This window comes from Panthera uncia, chromosome D4 (assembly GCF_023721935.1).
Source record: "Panthera uncia isolate 11264 chromosome D4, Puncia_PCG_1.0, whole genome shotgun sequence".
Taxonomy (NCBI): domain Eukaryota; kingdom Metazoa; phylum Chordata; class Mammalia; order Carnivora; family Felidae; genus Panthera; species Panthera uncia.
In genome coordinates, this window is record NC_064807.1 from 11,300,457 (window position 1) to 11,322,011 (window position 21,555).

General features: G+C 44.2%; 1 protein-coding gene across 26 annotated transcripts in view; it reads left to right on the forward strand.

Moving 5' to 3' along the window:
• Positions 1 to 21,555, forward strand: part of PIP5K1B (phosphatidylinositol-4-phosphate 5-kinase type 1 beta) — a 315,659-nt gene that overhangs the window by 126,886 nt on the left and 167,218 nt on the right. Inside the window, exon 2 of one of the 26 annotated variants that reach the window (XM_049633422.1) lies at positions 16,319 to 16,432. The exons of 23 other annotated variants lie outside the window; for them this stretch is intronic. Coding sequence is in view for 2 of the 3 variants with exons in the window: in XM_049633332.1 (XP_049489289.1) it covers positions 10,264 to 10,356 (93 nt within the window). In the remaining variant the exon portion in view is untranslated. Of the gene's footprint in view, positions 1 to 8,948; positions 10,357 to 16,318; positions 16,433 to 21,555 lie in introns of those variants that run through there. 2 more of the 26 variants (XM_049633332.1, XM_049633341.1) reach the window with 2 other exon arrangements.

Sequence of the window (21,555 nt, forward strand, 5' to 3'; positions counted from 1 at the left end):
TGACTAAAGGCAGTCCAGGTTAAGAACCCCCTGACCTGTGTGAGGCATGGGAAGGATATCAAAGGAGTTTATAAGGATCTTACAGTTGAGTGGGAGGGACAAGACAGGAGTTCTCTCCTTTAGAACCCAGTAGTTAATAATAAAGTGTTCAAAGGAGGAGAAATCACTGTGGGTTAGAGTCATCAAGGAGGCTTAGGCTTCCTGTATCAAGCCCCAGATTTACTGGGCAGCTGTCAGTAGCACTCAGCATCATGAGGAATGGGATTTCCACATGGTTTTAGGGAACCCTTGGTGTCCATGGAACAATGTTATAGTCTCGGGTCTTGAGTATTTGCACATGATTAGTTAAGCTGGCTGCTCTTCTGTTCGTTCTGGTGACCATTTCCCTGATCCATTGTCAGTTCTTGACAACCCAAGAAGAATAGCTAAAATCAGTGGGTGAGGCGAATATCTTCAGCTAAAGGCTGCAACAAGAATTTTGACTTTCCCTGCTTAACACGAACATGTGGCCCATAAGACAAGCGTTAAAGGCTGCCTGGCTTTTTTTTACAGAGTGTAGTATTTCCCTTCTCAGTTCATTTATGGAAGTGTCTTCCAAAAGAATTGTAAACACAAAAGCCTACGGCAGCTAAGCAGGTAACAGGGGAGTGAACTAACCGGGGCGGGGGGGAGTGGTAAAGAGGAGACATGTGTCTTCTGTATTTTTTTTTTAATTTTTTTAAATCTTTATTTATTTTGAGAGAGAGACAGAGTGTGAGCAGCGGAGGAGCTGAGGGGAGGGAGCCACAGAATCAGAAGCAGGCTCCAGGCTCTGAGCTGTCAGCCTCCGAGCCCCGCCTCGAACTCATAAACTGCGAGACTGTGCCCTGAGCCCAACCGACTGAGCCACTTAGACACCCACCATACAGTTTATTAAAGGGGAAAAAAAGACATAGATGCACATGGAAAAATTAAGTAATGACCCAAATTGGTATTAAGTGCCAAGGCAAGTGGCCTTTCATATAATCGTCTAGCAAATACTGGTGAGGCCAAAGCTCATTACAGTCTTCTAGAGAAAAGTCCTTTTCTTCAACTGGTTCGTTAGCAGTGCATTTTGCTGGGATAAAAATTTTATAGATGCCTCATTGCTTTCTGTCACGATGGAAAAATGCCACTCCTTAGGTGACTATGAATTGATTGACCTACTCGTTTGTTTCACTGATGGGGAATCTGATGAGCACAGGCACAGAATCAGGGCTGAACGTGATTTGTGGGAGGGATCGAATAGCCCGGCCTGGACAAAGCCAAGTGTCAGTGTTTAAGGAAAGCGCAGGCGATTTAGGGGGTAAGGACTGGGTAACCTTAAAAGCTAGTTTGAGTTTGGATTTTGTGTTCTAGGCCAGCACTGTGCACTAGAACTTTCTGCAGTGATGGAAACGCCCTGTAATCTGCACTAATACAGTAGCGACAGGCTGCATTCTGGGTGCTGAGGGTTTGAATTTGTGTCCAGTTTGTCCGAGGGATGAATTTTTAATTTTAGTTAAATTTCGATTTAAATAAGCGCTTGTGGCCAACGGCTACCATGTTGGACAGCTGAGTCGCAGACAGTGAGGTACCATGACATGGTTTGGAGACGAATGACGACAAATCTCAACTAAGGCTGACCTGAAAGTTTTCAGAGTAACAACTAGAAATTTTCTACTACTGATAGTAATGTGAGGAAGAGATTTTTTTTTTTTTTTTTTAATAAGGTGAGAAACTTAGAAGGAAGCAGAAGGCAGGACATCCGTTCACTTGAGATTGTTTTAAACTCAAGTAAAACACTGATGTGGGAGATAAGAGTTTTCTCGGTATTTTATACATGGAAGAAATTGCCCACCCCTCCCCCACCCGTCCAGAACAAAGAGATGTCAGAGTGCATCCAGGTCACCTAGCAGTTCTTTGTCAGGATCTCCCTGAGATTTAATCTCCCAGAGATTAAAATCTCTGGCCACCTAATGTCCCAGTTCTGTGACTTGTTCCTGGGAATCGATCAGTGTTTCCCAGTCACCTGGGCTTGGACTGACGCAGGCAATTGTTACTGCCGCCATTTGCATTGCTTCCTCTCTCCAGGCTCCTCCCAACGTCATTCCACACCTCTTGCCCCTCCCTCTTTTACTTCTCCTTCCATCCTGGGCCTACCCACAATAGTATCCCCCCTCCCCCTTCCCCAAGATCCGGGTTCTGATGCCTATTGGAGGCTGCCCTGGGCGTAGAGGTTGCCTACCTTCGACACCAACAACCCAAGCGTAAAACTGTCTACCTGATTTTCACCATGACCTGCACCCAGAACGGCAGACTAGGACCCAGTGTTCTTGACCCAAGAACCCTAGTTCTTTCAGTTTTATTTTGTTCTGTTCTTTTTTTTTTTTTTTTTAAGGCCTTAGTTGTCATTTAATTGCAGTGTCTCTGCCAGTTTCCCTATCAGTGGAGGTAGGCAGTGATGAGGTAAGAGGGAATAATGCTAGCCCTTTACCACATTATAAGGAAAGATGGCTTTTATGACTTTTTAAACCTAAGGTCATGACTAAGCAAGGTAATGACTCCGAGAGACTTTGATCAAAGAGGAAGCATTTATTGAAATACGAACTCTTTTATAAAATATCTCTGGGAACATACACAGGCCCTGGTAACCTTGGCTGTCTCCGGGGAGAACCAGGTGGTGGGAGTCTTGAGTTAGGGAAAACTTGTCTGTATAAACCTGTATATATGTTTAATTTTGAACCGTGTGAATATTTCACCTATTCGAGCATTGAATCAGTGACGTTTTAAGATGGCAGTAGGGGCTGATATGTGTTACATGCCCTGACTGTTCTTTTTTTCCTTCAGATTCTAGAAAGCCATCGCTTCCAGAAAGCAAGATACTTGCTTTGACCTCTGGTTGCACTACCCTCTGTAGCTTAGCGGAGACCTCTTTTTCTGTGCGTTGAGCAGCATTTCTCACGGATAGCAACCACATTGGTCTCTAGGAAGAGTGATCCTTCAGCATTCCAAGTGTTATTTCTAGGCACCTTAATCCAAAACACTCTAACCCAGCGGTTTTCAACCAGCACCACTTTGGCCCCCCAGGGAACATTTGGTGATGTCGTGAGACATTTTTGATCGTCACAAGTGGAGGGCTGGTGCTCCTGGCATCTAGGAGGTAGAGCCTGGCGATGCTGTGTCCTGTAATGCACAGGACAGTGCCCACAACACAGAATTATTGCAGTGTTCGTAGCAGCGAGGCTGAGAAACTTGGCCCAAACCAAACTCTCCTTTTAAAAGAGGGTGGATAGGCGCCTCACTCTTCTGGATAATAGTTGTGTAACCTGAGGCATTTTCCCTAGGTGATGTGAATCTTAATTTTGCTCCTTGAGGAAATGTCACCAGTACCTACCCTGACAGCCTCATTGTGGGGTGAGCATCAAACACAGCCTGGGAATACCAGTGAGTGACATCACTGCCTTTATTAGCAAAAGCAACATCTCTCGGCCTCTGATTTCCAGTCAGATGCGTTCTGTCGTGCGTGGCTGCCTCCCGCAGTGCTGGCCCTGGCGACTGGTCACTTAGCATCCTGCTGCTGGCTCCAGTCTGGCCTGGGCATGGGGGAAGCACACAGTGAGGCCCGGAGCAGGACCTCATGGCCTTCCATGTAGCCGTGGCTTCAGAATAAGAGAAAGACGTGCTCCTGATGGGGGGCTGCCATTATGGGTTTTTATCATTTGTTTATTTTTATTTCTTTTAATATACTTTTAAAGTGTACTTATGTTGAGAGTGTGTGTGAGTGAGCAAGCCAGCGGGGGATGGGCAGAGAGAGAGAGAGGGAAACACAGAATCCCAAGCAGGCTCTGCTCACAGCACAGAGCCCAACTCAGGGCTCGATCTCACAAACTATGAGATCATGACCTGAGCGGAAACCAACTGAGCCACCCAGGCGCCCCTGCCCTTTTTCTTTTAATTGAGCAGCGAGCGGATGAGCTACGTCATTCAGAGAAGGGAAATTTTTCGGTAATCCCATTAGATTTAGAAGCATGTAGAAGCATAGACCATTACCATCCACCCTGCTGGGCAGATCCTCCCTCCAAACCTTCTGCTTCCGGATAGTATCACCTGTGCTTCCGTGTTTTTCCAAACTAAGTCCTAAAGCACGTGATGACCAATCTGCCTTTATGACTTCCGGGCAAGACATGGCAGGTGATTCAGCAAAGTCAATAGGTGGCTTCCAACAGGCGGAGAAGCCAACCCTCCGATCACGGTGTTTCCTTGGACTGTTCATTTCTAAGTGACCTCCTTTGGCCTTGGCATTGGAAAGAGCGTCCAAGTGGTAAGCCACCCAGGTTTGCTACACTTCTGCATTCTGATTAACTATGGAATTTCCATCTTGTTTTGGTCCCTGATGCCAGTAAACGTTGTCTTGGTGTCTCCAAAACACCCTAAAACGTGCCATACAGCTTTCTTCGGGGGCGACAGGAACCACTCCATTGTTGAGTGTGGTGTTTATGGCAGGTGGGGAGGCTGGGGTTTTCAGTGCTTCTGCGGCCTGCTGGGCCATCTGAAAAGGAGCCCCTGCTCTCCAAGCACAATTTAGCTTTTGCTTTCAAATTAAATGGCTTTATAATATACTCCGGTGATCTACATGCCTCCCTGCACAGGTTGGCCAGCAGGGTTCTGATCTGGCCAGCATGCCTCTTGTCCCAAGGCCTATGGCTTATCCATTTTTTTTTTCCCAAAGATTTTAAGTAATCTTTACACCCACGTGGGGCTTGACCTTACAACCCTGAGATTAAGGGACACAGGCATCCCTGGCTTGTCCACTCTTAGCACTACCACCCCATTTCCCTTGCCTGGATAGATAGTTCACGGTGATTTTTAAAGGTGTCTCTTAGAAGTTGCTTAAGGCGGCGCCTGGGTGGCTCAGTCAGTTAAACATTCGTCTTCGGGTCAGGTCGTGATCTCACAGTTCATGAGTTCTGGCCCTGCGTCGGGCTCTGTGCTGACAGCTCAGAGCCTGGAGTCTGCTTCAGATTCTTTGGCTCCCTTTCTCTCTGCCCCTCTCGTGCTCGCCCTCTGTCTGTCTGTCTGTCTCTCCCTCAAAAATAAATATTAAAAAAATAATAATAAAGTTGTTTAAGCACAGAGAAATGAAAAATTCTAGAATTCTTTATTCTGGAAATCCAGAAAAGAAGGCCAGTAACATAGGAGAGGTTCTAGTCTTCTCTCTACTTACAGATACTAACAGGATAAATGCCATGTGCTTATTCATAGTTTTGCTGTCTTAGGGAGTTAGAATCATTGGTTGCTGGAAGAATCTTACTTATCAAATTCGATTCAGTTTATTTAACCAGAAACCTATTACTGTGGTAAATTAAAGCATGTTATTATTAATTAGAAGCAATTTTAAAAGCTGTGTTAATAATGGGGGGGGGGCCTGGTTAAACGTCCAACTCTTGATTTCGGCTCAGGTCATGATCTCACGATTCCTCACATCGAGCCTCGTGTTGGGCTGTGTGCTGATAGGGCAGAACCTGCTTGCTATTTTCCCTCTCTCTCTATGCCTCTCTCAAAATAAATTAACTTTTAAAAAGCTATGTCAATAATAAGAGCAACATTTATCCAGTGTTTAGCATATGCCACACATCTGTCTAAGCACTTCAGAATTATTAACTCATGTAATCTCATCACAACCATTTTGCTACCCTATGGATGAAAAACTGAAGTTAAGTTGCCCACCCCAAGGCACCCACATAAGTGGCAGAATGAGGCTGGGATTTTAACCCCAACTGTCTCTCTCTCGGGTGTGTCAGACCCAAACCACTGCAATATTTTCTGAACCTTATGGTTCCTATGACATTAAATGGAAAGTTCTCATTTCTCCGCTAGAAGAATAGAAGCCAGGGGGTACAGGTAAAACTAGCCCCCTTTGGATTGGGAGCACAACAGTAGCGAATCATTCTGAAAAGTGTTTTCCCCGATTCAGTGGTTCCAAAGCCAGCTGTGCTTGTATGTTTCTCCTCTGAATACAGAATCTGAGCTGTAGCCGCAAAATAACTTTTTCTAGAAGGTACATATTAATTTTGAAATGAAAAACAATCTCATCTCCGGGTACTGGGTGAAACACTGGAAATAAAATGACAAAGTGCTAATTTCAAAAATCATTCTTGAGCACCGAACTAAAAATTGACAGTGAAGTATGAGATCCACCTGGAGGGGGTGATATATTTTGACCTGTCATATTAGGAGAGGAACACGTTTCAAACCTAGCTGTGCCATAGAAAGTCACAGGAGGGGTAATAACTCACTAACGACTTGCTCAATAGCAAAAAAGATCTGATAAAGCATTGGGTTGGAGGGTGAATACTTTGAAAGTTATTTTCCTGCGTGAGAGTCACATTTCCCCAGATGGTACACCTGTGTTTTCTGGCAAGTTCGCTGTCTGCGGATCCTGTGTCTGTAGCTTTTATCGTAACACAGGAGGAAGATGAGGCATTCCAGCTCTCAGCACAGAAGCCTTCCCTGAGACAGTCAGCGCATCCTTAAGGAGAGAACAAGAAGACGACGGTTGTGGTCTCTGGGGATGTAAATTTAAGATTCCTGCTGTGTCTTTATCTTTTTTGCCTAACGCCCCAGTTTGTGTGTACATCCTGACATCCAGAGACACAAGTTGGATTGAGTTACAAGGAAAATGTTGAACTCTTCATAGAATCTAACTGTGGGGTTTTTTTTCCTCAGTGAAGATCACCCACTCTTACTTTTACGGGAGTGCTTTTTCTTCAGCCAAATCTGCTGCTGCCCACTCTGCATGATGGATCAGGGAGCGTTTCGTTTTTGAGCACACGGCCGACATACGGGCTGTCCAGGTGACATTCTAATTCTCCTGGGCTACTTTTTCATACTGTGACTTTGTCATTTTTTTAAGGACATGGTCGGTGCCTGGAATATAAGACACACATTTGCTTGTACGTCCAAGCATTCATTCATGTATTCAGTTGACAAATATTTATTTTGCTTGGCACTGTGCTAGGCCTTGGGGGTAGGACAGAAGCCTAGACGGAGCTCTTCCCTTCGCTAATAATGCTTTCATTCTCATGGTAGAGACAAACCGGAAGAAGTAAACAGAATAAAGCAATTACTAACTTTTAAAGTGCTCCGAAATAAACCCACACGTATATGGTAAATTAATTTGTGACAGAGGCAAGAATATACAGTGGGGAGAGGGTAGCCTCTTCAGTCACCGGTGCCAGGAAACTTGGACACTTGGGTGCCAAAGAATGAAACTGGACCCCTTTCTTACACCATACGCAAAAATTAAAATGAATTTCAGGGTGCCTGGGTGGCCCAGGCGGTTAAGCATCTGACTTTGGCTCAGGTCATGATCTCGCTGTCCGTGGGTTTGAGCCCCGCCTCGGGCTCTGTGCTGACAGCTCACAGCCTGGAGCCTGCTTCAGATTCTGGGTCTCCCTCGCTGTCTACCCCTCCATCTCTGTCTCTATCAAAAATAAACATTGAAATGAATTTAAAACTTGAACGTAAGACCTCAAGCCATAAAACTCCTAGAAGAGAACATCGGTAAGCTTTTTGACGTTGGTCTCGGTGATGCTTTTTTGAACCTAACTCCAAAGGCAAGGGCAACAGAAGCAAAAATACACAAATGGAGCTGCATCAAACTAGAAAGCTTCTGCACGGTGAAGGAGACCACCCGCAACCTGAAAAGGCTATCTACTGCCTGGGAGAAGATATTTGCCAATGATAATATCCAATAAAGGGTTTAATATTCAAAATACATAAAGAACCCAAACAACTCAGTAACAAAAAAACCAAACGATGTGATTGCCAAACAGGCAGAAGATCTGAATAGACATTTTCCGAGAGAAGACCTAAGATGGCCAAACACATGAAAAGATGCTTATTAGCACCAGTAGTCGTCTGGAAAATGCAAATCAAATCCACAACTCGCATCTGTCAGAATGGCTGTTGTTAAAAAGAGAGGAAATAACAGGAGTTGTTAAAAGGCATTACTCACGCACTGTTGGTGGGAATGTACATTGGTGCAGCCACTGTGGCAGACTATATGGAGGTTCTTCAAAAATGGAAAAATAGAACTGCCGTTATGATCTAACTTGCGGCTATTTGAAGAAAACAAAAACACGTATTCGTAAAGATAAATGTACCCCCATGTTCCTTGCAGCAGTATTTACAATCGCCATGATATGGAAACAACTTAAATGTCCGTTGGTAGATAAATGGATAGGTGTGATACACAAACACACACACACACACACACACACACACTGAAATTCTCATCCATAAAAAAAGAATGAAATCTTGCCATTTGTGACAACATGGATGGACCTTGAGGGCATCATACTAAGTTAAATAAGTCAGAGAAAAACAAGTAGTGTAGGATTTCACTCACACATGGAATCCTCTAAAAACGAACAAATAAAACAACTCATAGATACAGAGAGTAGATTGGCCGGAGGGGGGAGGCGTAGGAGGTGGCCACGATGGGTGATCAGTATCCAGAAGTACAAACTTGCAGTTACAAAATAAATCTCAGCGATGTAATGTATGGAACGGTGATTAGGACTATATTATTGTATTGCATGTATAACATATAGATTACTGTGTTGACTATAATATCGTATTGTATATTTGTAAGTTGCTAACGGTAGATCCTGAAAGTCTGCATCAGGAGAAAAGTTTCCTAGCTCTGTATGGTGACGGGTGGTAACTAGACATATTGTGGTCACTTTGCAATATGTACAAATATCAAATCATTATGTTGTACCTCTAAAACTAATGCAAGGTTATATGTCAATTGTACTTCAATTTTAAAAAATGCTATGAAGAAAATCACCAAGGGCAGGGGTGCTACTTTTTAGATAAAGTATTTAGGGGGGCCTCTTTCGATAAAGTATTCAGGGGATAAAGTATTTAGGGGAGGTGAGCTGGGGGCTGGGATCACAAGTGTGAGAAGGAGCCAGCCAACAGAAGAATGGAAGCAAGAATGTTCTTGACAGAGAGAACAGCATTTGCCAAGTCCTAGAAGCAGGAAGGAGCTTCACGGATTCCAGAAACCGAAGGAGAGGCTGTTGTGATGGAGCGTACTGAGCAAGGAAGCAGAGGCAAGATGGGATGAGAGCAGTGGCTCTGAACTTGAGGCCCCTATTATGTCCCAGGGGACATACGACCTTGCTGTCACAGCTGGGGACGCGAGAGGGGTGCTACCAGCATGCAGTGGATTAGAGTCCAGGGTCGCAGTTACACATTCAGTGATGCACAGAATAGTCCCCAGGTCCGTCTGGCCCCGAGTGCCGAGTGCTAAATTGAGAAATCCTAAATTAAAGAGATAGGTGGTGGCCTAAGTAAAGATGTACCCCAGGCCAGACCGGCCATGGTTGCCTATGTGGGGGGGGGGTGCGAGGGCATGATAGGAATGTTTGGTGAACCCCGGGTTCTAACTCAAGCACCTGGGTGGATGTCGTGGTCATTGATCAAGTCGGAGGGGAGTGGTATGAGGAAAGGCTTGGGAAGGAAGATCCAGTCTCCCAGTTGGGACATGTTAGTTTGGAGATATTTTGAGCCAGTGAAGGGGGGAATTTGGTGGACCCTCCGAAATGTGGATTTGGAGCTCAGGGGAGAGGTCCGAGGTTCCGCTTCTCGTTGTTGAGCCATGGATCCATAGGAATTGGTGAGATAGATGGAGGAGAGGCCCCAGGACTGGCAAGCATTCACATTTGGAATACTACCTCTTAAGGCCCTCCTTCATGGAGTTATATTCCCAAAATACACACAGCTGGCCAACTCATTCCCTTACAGTCTCCCGTGGGCCTTCCGTTACGTACAGAGAAAATCTACACTCTGAAGCATGACATACGAGTCCTTTACAGTCTGTCCCCAGTGGGCTAGTCTTGTCCCATCTCCTGCTGTTCAGTTCACGCCTAACTCCAGCCACGCTGAGTATGTGGATCCCGGCTCCCTTCTATTCGTGCTGATCATTCTAGAACACCTTCATTCCAGAAGCAGTTCGACCATTGCCCTTCCCCATGCTTCTAGGCGCTGATTGTTCATTACTCCTTCCCAGGCCTCCCTCAGCACCCTGCCCTTAACCTCTGTTGTATCACGGATGACTTTTGTTTTGTAATAATTGTTTGCAGTGATAGCCTGCCAAATGCTCACCTTGAGCAGCTAGAGAGCAGGGGCCTGGCCCAATCATCTTGACATCCGTAGGGTCCCATACAGTGCCTGGCCCACAACATTCAAGAGATGTATCACTTTTTTTTTCTTAATTCTAAAATTGTCATAGACTTTGCACAGAGATATGTTCTTGAGCCTACAGTTCCGGATCTGCAGTTAGAGGTGAGATTTGTTGGAGGGTAGAAAGGTAAAGGTGGTGGGGGGGGGGGGGGTTGTGTGCAGAAAGGGGTGAAATTTATACTTTGGTTATTCGGATGGGAGAAAAAATACTTTGAAAGAGCTCAGTTCAGTTCTCTGGGCTTTTTGTGTTTCAGAGATGATAGTGATTATTTGTGTCAAGTGCATGGCTCTTTGAAACTTGGCTGTTAAGTTTTTGGCGTCCGTAAGTCCCCTTGTCTATAATCTGTAGACTGCTTATGATCAGCCACTCATGGAAGAACTTCAGCAATGAAATTTTAAAAGGCAGTCTCTTAACTCCATCGTTGAAAGGTTCTTTTCTTTCTAGATGTTGCCCCACTTAGAGGCTGCCCCTAGGTAGATGCTGGTGACTGCCAGGGAGAAGCAGGATTTGACGGTGGTTGGCCGTCCATTTCTCCAGCATGGAAGCCATAGTGAACATCCTTTTCTTTGTAACGTGGAAGACACAGGACCCCGTGATGTTTTAGAGCTGCTGTTTCAAAGGGAACGAAAGGGAGTAATAGCCTGGCACTCTCCAGAAGCCGTTACAACCCTCACAAAATAGTGGCGGTGTATAGATGTTGAAGCTGCAGTCAGGACCCAAGGCAGGGGGTGATGGGAGCCCTGGCTGCCATGCTGTTCCTTTATCCCTCACCACCCCTGGGCTGAGAGGGAGTCTGGCCGGGGGGCCAGGCTGGCTCTACCATTTATGAGCTCAGCTTCATGCGGGACACTTAGTGTCAGAGCATAGCAACAACCACGCTGTGGTGTGACCGGTAAATCTGAGGAGGGATGAGAAGGCTCTCGGAAGATTGAAGTTGGCTGTGCAGATATTAAATTGGTACTATTGTTGCTGGATCCTTAGTCACCCCCAGTGGAGCTTAAGCCCCGCAAGAGCAAGGACTTGGCCAACCAGGTAGAACTCAACACAGAGCAAAAGAACAGGTTGTTCTTCACCTTCTCCATGCTGTGACACTGCTCGAATTGGGAATTCCAAATGGCTTGGGACCCTGTTCTGTATTGATGGCCGTCCCTGCTGTGGAATATTGAGGTGACAGTTGTTTTGAAAGAGCAGCGGGATTCTGTGGCAAAGGTTCATTGAAGTCGCCTTAAAAAAAAAAGGGGGGTGTCCTATGTCCAAAAAGGAAAAATGTTTCCTTTGCTTTCCATTTCATTAAATAAAAATGAAAACTCTTGTATTATAGCTTTACCATCTTCCCGATCTGATTTAGTTTTAGGAAACTGATTTAGGCTTCAAGAGTCCCTTCTCTTCGTCTTTCTCTGCCTTTACATGTTCTAGCTGCTCTTCCCAGACCAGTGGCATTCTGGGGGGAACCAAATGTTATTCTCTCCAAGGATGTAGAGTGCAACAGAATGCGGTGAGCGTGTGTCATTGAAGACAGCAGGATGTGGACGATGGAGGTAGACGGGGCGTGTTGTGTGCGTTTTACAGAAAAGCCCGGAAAAACCAAGCAGCACAAACAGCACAGTCGTCCTCCAAGATTTTTTTAATACTTTATTTTATTTTATTTTATTTTGGCTTCTTTCATTTTGTTTATTCTAGAGAGAGAAAGAGAGAAAGAAAGAGAGAGAGAGAGGAAGAGGGTCAGGGAAAGGGGGAGAGACAGAATCCCACGCAGGCCCTGTGCTGTCGGCACAGATTCTGACGTGGGGCTCGATCTCACAAACCGTGAGATCATGACCTGCGCCGACATCACGACTTGGATGCTTAACTGACTGAGCCCCCCAGGCTCCCCTTTTTTAAAAATTTTTAACTTACTTATTATAAACTTGGAGGCAAATCTGTTCCACCATTCCCTCCCCTGGTGTTCAATGGGATGTTAAATTTGGATATATCTATGATATTGTAAATTAGGAGTATTTTAAAATTGTAAACACAGAAGAGATTTTGAAGTGGTGAAGTTCCATTTGTGAGCAAAATCAAAGGCTAAAGTCTCTGAGATTCTGTTAGGTCAGAAAAATCTTATTTTTCAAGGAAGTATTCATTTTAATAAAAACATTAAGTTTCCCTTTCCTTTGGGAATTGGAGGTATGCCAAGTTGATCTGCAATTTTTTTTGAGAGAGAGAGAGAGCGAGAGAGAGAGAGAGAGAGATGGAGTGAGGAGAGGAGGGGCAGAGGGAACGGGAGAGAAAGAATCCTAAGCAGGCTCCATGCTGTCAGCACATAGCCCATTGCAGGACTTGAACCCGCAAACCATGAGATGGTGACCTGAGAGCCAAAACCAAGAGTCAGACGCTTAACTGACTGAGCCACCCACGCGCCCCCAAGTTGACCTGCTTGGATGCTGATCTCCACACTTTTTATTCGTACATTTACTTCTAAGCAAGTTTGTGTTTTTAGGCATATTGGATACTTCGATTGACATGCATATTGCTAATTTTTTAATTTGTTTTGTTTTTTGTTTTTTTCCTGGATTGTGGAAGTCCTGAATTGCTTCAGGGGAATTTACCCTTGGGTGGGAAGAAGTTACATAGGAGTAGCAGGAGCTACATAAAGCCCTTGATTGATCCAAGGAAAAGGGTGTCTTGCTCAAGATGCCACGTAGCTGCACAGAGGAGGAGAAGCACCTTGACCCTCAGAATCCTTGGTGCACGAGGCAGAGTGTGGCTGAATCTGGGTTAATGGGCCACAGCCCTTCACCCATAGTTTTCCATCCTCATGAAGGAAGAATTTAAACTGGCAATCTACTATTGAATAGGAAACAGGTATAATCATCCGCATCCTTCCTGCTTATAGACCCAAACTCACCCGTCCCAGGGTCACCTGCACTGGAGATAATTGGGCACCCAGTAGCCTGGAAAGAGCAGGCCCCCATTTTTAGCCCCAGAAGGTCTGTCTCCCTACTCGGTAGATAAACCTGGGCGTGTACACATGTTAGGTACACAGCTGTAGCCCTAAACACGTGGGATTGGCCTGTGACCTCTCAGAATCATGTTATACGGTGTCTGGACATTGTAGCATTATTTCCTGAATTGCCTTTCAAAAATCGATCTCAATTTACACTGTCCAGCTGATTTGGGAAAGCACGTATTTTCCCTGGTTGTCACTAACGCTGAGTGCTATTCATTTTAAAAACCTTTGCCAGCAAGCTAGATGAAAATGCCTTAATTTTCCTTTTAATTTTCATTCATTTTTATCACTGGTAAGTGTGACTATTTTTTTTTTCCGAATAATTTTAATCCTTTGGGAGTTACACATTTTATTTATGAGAGGTACTTACGTATCAAGGGCTTGCATTTTTCTTGAAAGTGTTTTTCTGGTTCTAAATTAGTCTTTTAATTTTGCTTATTTTTTTTTTACTCAAGATTTTATGAAGTCAAATTTTTTAATATTTCCCTAGAGGCTTTTGTCTTCACTCTCATTTTTAAATTTTATGCTGGCAGTACTTTGTTTTCACTATAATATTCATAATACAAGACTTCCCAAAGAATTCTTAATTTTCAAAAGTTTCCTGATGATGTGTTTACATGGATTCCTCTAAGCTTTGGAATTATAAGATTATGGCTTTTAAAAAGATTGCTATTGTGATTGTTGTTGAAATTGGTTTAAATTTATTAATGAATAAAGAGAGAAGTAGCATCTTTAACTGTTAAGTCTTGCCTTCCAAGAGTTCAGCGTCTATATGTTTGTCTTTTATGCTCCTCAGTAAATTATTTTCTTCCAAGATCTTGTAACTATTTTTTGTTAACTATATTTCTAAGTAATTTATGTGGGATTTTTTAAAATATTATTTATTTTTGAAAGAGAGACAGAATGCAAGCAGGGGAGGGGCAGAGAGAGAGGGAGACACAGAATCTGAAGCAGGCTCCAGGCTCTGAGCTGTCAGCACAGAGCCTGACGTGGGGCTTGAACCCACAGACCGTGAGATCATGACCTGAGCCGAAGTGGGATGCTTAACCAACTGAGCCACTCAGGTGCCCCAGGATTTTCTTTTTATTCTTACTCTTATGGGGTTTTTTTTCCCCTTCCCTGTTATAAATGGGATTCTCTTCTTCTCATTACATTTCCTAGCTGGGAATGTGTAAGTTCTTGATGTGTGTGAGTTTGGTTTGTAAACTGTCAACTTCATTTTTGAAACTATTCTCCTAGGTCCATGATTGTTTCTTGGGTATGATAGGTAGCAATCATATCATCTATAAATTATAGTTTTTCTCTTTCTAACCGCTATTTTGAATTTAGCTTTCTTGTTTTATATTATTGGCTTGGTCTTCCATAATCGTATCAAGGAATGTTAGTGATAAAAGGACTTGTCTTGTTCATGATTTTAAAAGCCAAATGGCTATTGTACTGTCTCCCAGAGTCCATTCCGCTATTCACATGGATTATTAATAGCTATTTACATAAAAATCCCTTAGTCAGGGGGTGCCTTAGTGGCTCGGTTGAGCGTCTGATTTTTTATTTTAGCTCAGGTCATGATCCTGGGTTCATGGGATCGAGCCCTGCGTCAGGCTCCACAGTGAGTGTGGAGCCTGCTTGGGATTCTCTCTCTCCTTCTGTGTGTGTGTGTGTCTGTCTGTCTGTCTCTCTCTCTCTCTCTCTCTCTCTCTCTCTCTCCTTCTGCCTCTTTCCCCTGCTCATGTGCTCTGTCTCTGAAATAAAAAAATAATTTAAAAAATGAGTTAAAAAAAATCCCTTGGTCAGATACATTTGGGAAGTGTCATTCTTCTTCCAATAATATAATGTTGTCATTTAGCTCAAGAACTGTTTTTCGTGTTGAGAAAGTTAGTTTCTTACTCTGGTTTTTCTAAGAATTGTTTAAAATCTTAATTGGATATTGACTTTTTTACATAACTGATTTATGCAGACCATGGAAAGGCAGTCATTGAAAGCATAGTTAGCTTGTAAGATACTCTGAGTACTTAAAAGTAGTAATATTAAACTTTGTTTCTCTTAAAACATTATTTAATTTGGATTTGGTATCAGTCTGGATAGATGGAATAACTGTAGTATTTGCTTATAATTTGAGGCCGTTTTTAGAATTTCTTCCTTATAAGCCTTTTGGCCTTTCCCTATAATCTATGTGGAAATTATCCTGAGTTAATGCTTCACACAGGCTGTTCTGGGGTAGGCAGGTTGCTGAAATCCATCTTCCTGAGAAGTTTTGTTTGGGGCAAGGGAAAAAAAATAGACTTTTGCTTATTAGAAATTTTTTTTTGCCTGAAATTCTTCGTTTATTCATCTTAACTTTACTTTTGAATGTAATTTCCTATTATATTTGGGCTTCTGTTTCTCCCCTTGTAAAATTTGGAGTGTGGATGACAGCTAAATGCCATTTATGTTTCTTGGGTTTTTTAAATAGATTTGTTTTGGGTTTTGTTTGTGTGTTTCTTGATTCTGTGATTATTCCCGGCAGCAATTTCTTTATTAAGGGTATGCAAGATGTCACAGAAAAGTGCAAAAGAAGGGAGTTTACATTTTATTTCTCATCTGTGTTAAGAGTGTCTCAGGTGGTTTTCCTTTTGGTGCAAAGGTGATAATATCTTGCGTATTTTCCCACCCTTCCTTAAACACCTTTTGGATTAGAAACTCAGATCATTCTGTGGGTTTAAAAAAGATGAATCCTCTGTGGCCAGAAGTGGAGATTTCCTCTTTCATGTGGAGTCCAGGGAAAATGAATACACTGGAAAATTACCAAAATTGCCAAAGGTTTCAATCTTGTAGGAATAGAAAGTTAAGTGTGCATAAAGCACGGGACTGTGTCCCCACCCCACTTTCTCTTCAAGCCTAGGGGAGTCTGGCCACGATCAGAGTCTCAGATGTAGAAGTGGTCTTGTGGGGCGAAGAGAAGAAAGGCTAGAGGGCTGAATTCCTTTTGGATGCTACTTTGGTCACCTCTAGTTCAAAAAGCTCCTGTAGAGACCATCTCTCATCCAGAAGGCCAGATGTGTACTCATGTCAAAGCCATCACCCTGTTCATTCAACAGATGGTCATCTAGGGCCCGTTTGGTGCCATGCGCTGGGACCGCAGGCATGCAAACCGATCTTAATTTCAGCCCTTTGCAAATTATCAGTGAAGAGGACCTTGAAAATTATTACTTGTAAGTCTTCGGTTTAAAGAAAGAGATATTCAGCCAACAATCGGTCCCCTGGTTCTGACTTCAGTGTATTTAAACTGCACTATGTGTGTGAGTATTGTGCTGGTGGGTAAGTGTGACTTCTGCCTAAAAAACAGAAGAGTGACCTAGCCCAAACCACTCTGGGTAGGTCCCAGTAGAACATCTTGTGTATAAATAGATTCATCCTTTGGGGCTAGTGGGGCAAAGGGTGAGAAGGTTGGGGTGCCTTGTGCAGATCAGACCAAAAAGCGTTGAGGGTGTTGTAAAATGTGTATGTGTTAGGAGTTCCCTCTTGCTGCTGTAACAAAATACCGCAACCTTGGTGGCCTAAAACAACACAAATTTATTCTCTTAACAGTTCTGTAAGATACACGTGGAGCACAATATCAAAAATCAAAACGGTTAAAATCGATAGCTAAAATCAAAAAGGTATCAAAAAGACCACATTCCTTTTTAGAAGCTCCAGAGGAGAATCCGTTTTCTTGCATTTTTCCAGCTTCTGGGTGCCACTTAGTTTCCTTGCCTCGTGGCCCTTGTTTCAATCTCAAAGTCAGCAAGGGCCACTTAGTCCTTTTCACATTGTATTTTACTCGCTTACCCTCCCTTTTGCCTCTTGTGTTTTCACTTTTCAGGACCCGTGTTATTATAGTGGGCCCATCGGGGTAATCCAGGACAGCACCCCCCATCTCAGGTTCAGCTGGTTACCAACCTTCATTGCACCTGCAACCTTGTAATGATTTGCCTTCTTCTTTTTTTAATATGAAATTTATTGTCAAACTGGTTTCCATACAACACCCAGTGTTCATCCCAACAGGTGCCCTCCTCAATACCTAACCCCCCCCTCCCCTTCCTCCCACCCCCCGTCAACCCTCAGTTTGTTCTCAGAGTTTAAGAGTCTCTTATGGTTTGGCTCCCTCCCTCTCTAACTTGTTTTTTCCTTCCCCTCCCCCATGGTCTTCTGGTAAGTTTCTCAGGATCCACATAAGAGTGAACACATATGGTATCTGTCTTTCTCTGTATGACTTATTTCACTTAGCATCACATTCTCCAGTTCCATCCACGTTGCTACAAAGGGCCATATTTCGTTCTTTCTCATTGCCAGGTAGTATTCCATTGTGTATATAAACCACAATTTCTTTATCCATTCATCCGTTGATGGACATTTAGGCTCTTTCCATAATTTGGCTGTTGTTGAAAGTGCTGCTATAAACATCGGGGTACATGTGCCCTATGCATCAGCCCTCCTGTATCCCTTGGGTAAATTCCTAGCATCGCTATTGCTGGGTCTTAGGGTAGATCTATTTTTAATTTTTTGAGGAACCTCCACACTGTTTTCCAGAGCGGCTGCACCAGTTTGCATTCCCAGCAACAGTGCAAGAGGGTTCCCGTTTCTCCACATCCTCTCCAGCATCTACAGTCTCCTGATGTGTTCATTTTAGCCACTCTGACTGGCGTGAGGTGATATCTCAGTGTGGTTTTGATGTGTATTTCCCTGATGAGGAGTGACGTTGAGCATCTTTTCATGTGCCTGTTGGCCATCTGGATGTCTTCTTTAGAGAAGTGTCTATTTGTGTTTTCTGCCCATTTCTTCACTGGATTATTTGTTTTTCGGGTGTGGAGTTTGGTGAGGTCTTTATAGATTTTGGATACGAGCCCTTTGTCTGATAGGTCATTTGCAAATATCTTTTCCCATTCCGTCGGTTGCCTTTCAGTTTTGTTGATAGTTTCCTCTGCAGTGCAGAAGCTTTTTATCTTCATGAGGTCCCAGTAGTTCATTTTTGCTTTTAATTTCCTTGCCTTTGGAGATGTGTCAAGTAAGAAATTGCTGCGGCTGAGGTCAGAGAGGTTTTTTCCTGCTTTATCCTCCAGGGTTTCATTTGCCTTCTAAGGAAACATACTCAGGCTTCATAGGTTCATAGGGATTAGGACCTGAACCTATTTGGAGACCTTTGTTCTGTCTACCACAATGTAACAGTGTCCTCCTCTGAGTACATAGGGCCCTTTGTCATCCCTTTATCACCTTCTTTAAGTCTGTCCGAGACTCTCAACAGACACTGCTTGAGCCCCTGAGGCATGGAGACTGTCTCCCATCTGTATTTCCTTCCGCCCCTCTCTTTCCCCTCACACTTCTATTTAACCAGAGTAAGAAACACACCTCCAGGACCTAAATCTCCCTGTAATAAAGTTACATAGGTAAGAGATCGTTTTACCAGGTGTAAGCATGAAACAGGGCTTCCGATGCTACCATGTGATGGAAAAGCAAGAATGGCTGACGTTCCTACCGTAACATGAAGCAGTCGGTCTTTGAACACAGTTTTTAAAATCAGATTTTGAGCTCACTGCTAGAGATAGTCTCCTGCATTTCCTGTATTATTTTGCATCTTCCACAGTACCACGTGCATGTTATTTCTTCGGTGTTTACAGAAGCAGGTCCCGTTTATGAAGCATGTCTGGAAGGAGGAAATGATGGATGGAAAATCTCTACATGGGAGATAGAGTCAAGTGATCTCTGGATTGGGACCCAGGGCTAGAAATATGTTGGTGACTTCACATGTACCATGGGACTGGTATTTTCCAGCATCCAGTTTGGATAGACTTGAATGGATCTTTTTAATATCTCTTTGAAAAGGGAACATTAGCTGTCCTCAGAGATTTAACGTTGGGCATAAAATAGGAATAAGATCATCACGTCTGATGACAGGATTAATCCTTTTTCTTGAAAGCAGAGTGGATACCGTGTGCGCGTTTGCCGTTGCTGACGAAACGGGTATAGTCACCATCACTCAAGGTGGAAATAGCAGAAATGATTAATTTAGAACAGAGAAGGATTGTGGGGTGGGTGGAAGTGACATTTGTCTGCATTATATTCTTAGAAACTTAGGCTGGTAGAGTTGGAAGTGCGTCTGAAAAAAACTGTTCATTAACATAGAAGAAGATAGATGCCCAAATACTCCAGTCAGTGGCCAAGAGCGTGCTGCGTGCAACACGCAGAGTTGGAGCCCTGGCGGCCAGTATCTGGACCCTTCTCAGTGTGCTGTACTCTTTTGCAGCACCCTTGACAAATTCGTGGGGTGACCAGGCCAAGCCATGAGCCCCAGAGATGCCCTTCGTGTCGATCTCCCCTTGGGCGTTTCTCACACGCACATGGCCGAAACATTCCCTATGCAGTTTGCCCTTGAGAACTAGAGTGTTGCCTGCTGTATGCACAGTAGCCCCTGCGTTTGTGTGTACGTGTGCATGCATACGTGGAAGGCAGAGAGGGTGGGCAGGCTTATTTGTACACACATGATGCCAGCCGCATTTTTAAGGACCAGGATCAGGACAAAGGCGAACAGAGTACTTTCCTGTCCTGCTTCTCCATCGTTGTTTTTTTCATTTTTTTAATGTTTATTTATTTATTTTTGAGAGAGAGAGAGAACCTGTAGCAGGCTATAGGCTCTGAGCTGTCAGCACAGAGCCCGATGCGGAGCTCAAACCCACAAACCGTGAGATCGTGACTTGAGCTGACGTTGGACGCTCAACCGGCAGAGCCACCCAGGCGTCCCTTGTTTTTTCCTTTTTTAATCATTTCATTGCTAGCATTTTGCACTTGGATTGATGAAGCAAAATATGAGTTAAAACAACTGTGAAGTTTTGGGGCGCTTGGGTGGCTCAGTCAGTTGGGCATCCGACTTCAGCTCAGGTCATGATCTCGCACTCTGTGAGTTCGAGCCCCACGTCAGGCTCTGCCCTGACCGCTCAGAGCCTGGAGCCTGTTTCAGATTCTGTGTCTCCCTCTCTCTCTGCCCTTGCTCCCCCCACCCCCCCACGCTCTGTCTCTGTCTCTCTCAAAAATAAACATTAAAAAAAATTTTTTTTAAACAACTGTGAAGTTTGAAGACCCCGTTCTTGATAAATAGAAGGCATTCCATTGTCGTGAATGACATACGCAGACAACATAAAGTGACGTGTATTCACCGCAAATAAAAGGGTGATTTATGCTGGTGGATAGTGTGAGGGTTTTGTACTTAGATGAAGCTGTGGTTTTCAATTGGGGCTCTTTGCCCCGCCCCTTCCCTCGGCGAGGGGGGGGGGGGCGTTTGGCAACATGTGGACACATTCTTGACTGTCAGTTTGGAAGAAGTGATGCTTACTGGCATCTAGGGAGTAGAGGCCAGTGCACAGGACAGCCCTCCACATACACAACAAAGGGTTATCCAGTCTCAAACGTCCGTGGTGCCAAGGTTGAGAAACCCTGGCCTGAAGGAATCTATGGCTTATCTGATGCTTGGCTTTAGAAGGCTGTGTCGGGAGTTGATGAACTTAGAAAGAGCTTGGCTTGTGGAGTAAACATACCAGGAGAGTGCCTGGCCCCGGGAAATTTCTGTAGGGCATCGGTTTGCCCACCCGTTGCCAAAATGCCACTTGCGAGTTCTCTCGGGCTTCTGTCCTCGGCGACAGAAATCAGCTTCCGTCTCCTCTTGACATCTGTGGATACTGTGGTTGAGAACTTAGATGTACTGTTTCGGTTTGGGGTCACGATACAGTTTCCATAACCAAGCACAGAATTCCAGAAGATGATTAGGAATGTGAAGACAGAGGAACGCCTTACCCTCGTCCATTCTTTATCATGACAGCCCAGTCAGGGAACCCGAGGGCAGGTGAGGAAGTGGACCTCGGTGTGGTCAAATCGTGGCAGAGACCATTACAACAGCAAATAATTGGGGGGAAAAAAAAAAGCAGGGGTTGGGGGAGAAACGGGAAAGGGAGAAATGACTAGGAGGCCGCTAGAGCCCTGCCCGGGTGCTGTGTTCTACTCACAGACGGAGGGTAAGAAGAATGATTTGTATTTCCTTGTTCCTTTTGGAATCTTTGAAAGAAAATTTCCATACCGTTTGGGGTTTTTCCCCCTTGCCAGGTGGTTAAATTCCAAACAAATTAAATCATGGGATAGAGACACAGGTATTTCCAATAATGCTCCTGTTGGAGGGCTGGCTGAGGGCAGGTGGTTTCCCTCCCAGGAAAATAACACCCCTTTGCCATGGAAGCCTGGAAGGATGACGAGCTGTGGCCCCGGGGCACCAGAACCACCTGCACGTTTGGGTTGTGGCGGTCAGTGATAGAGA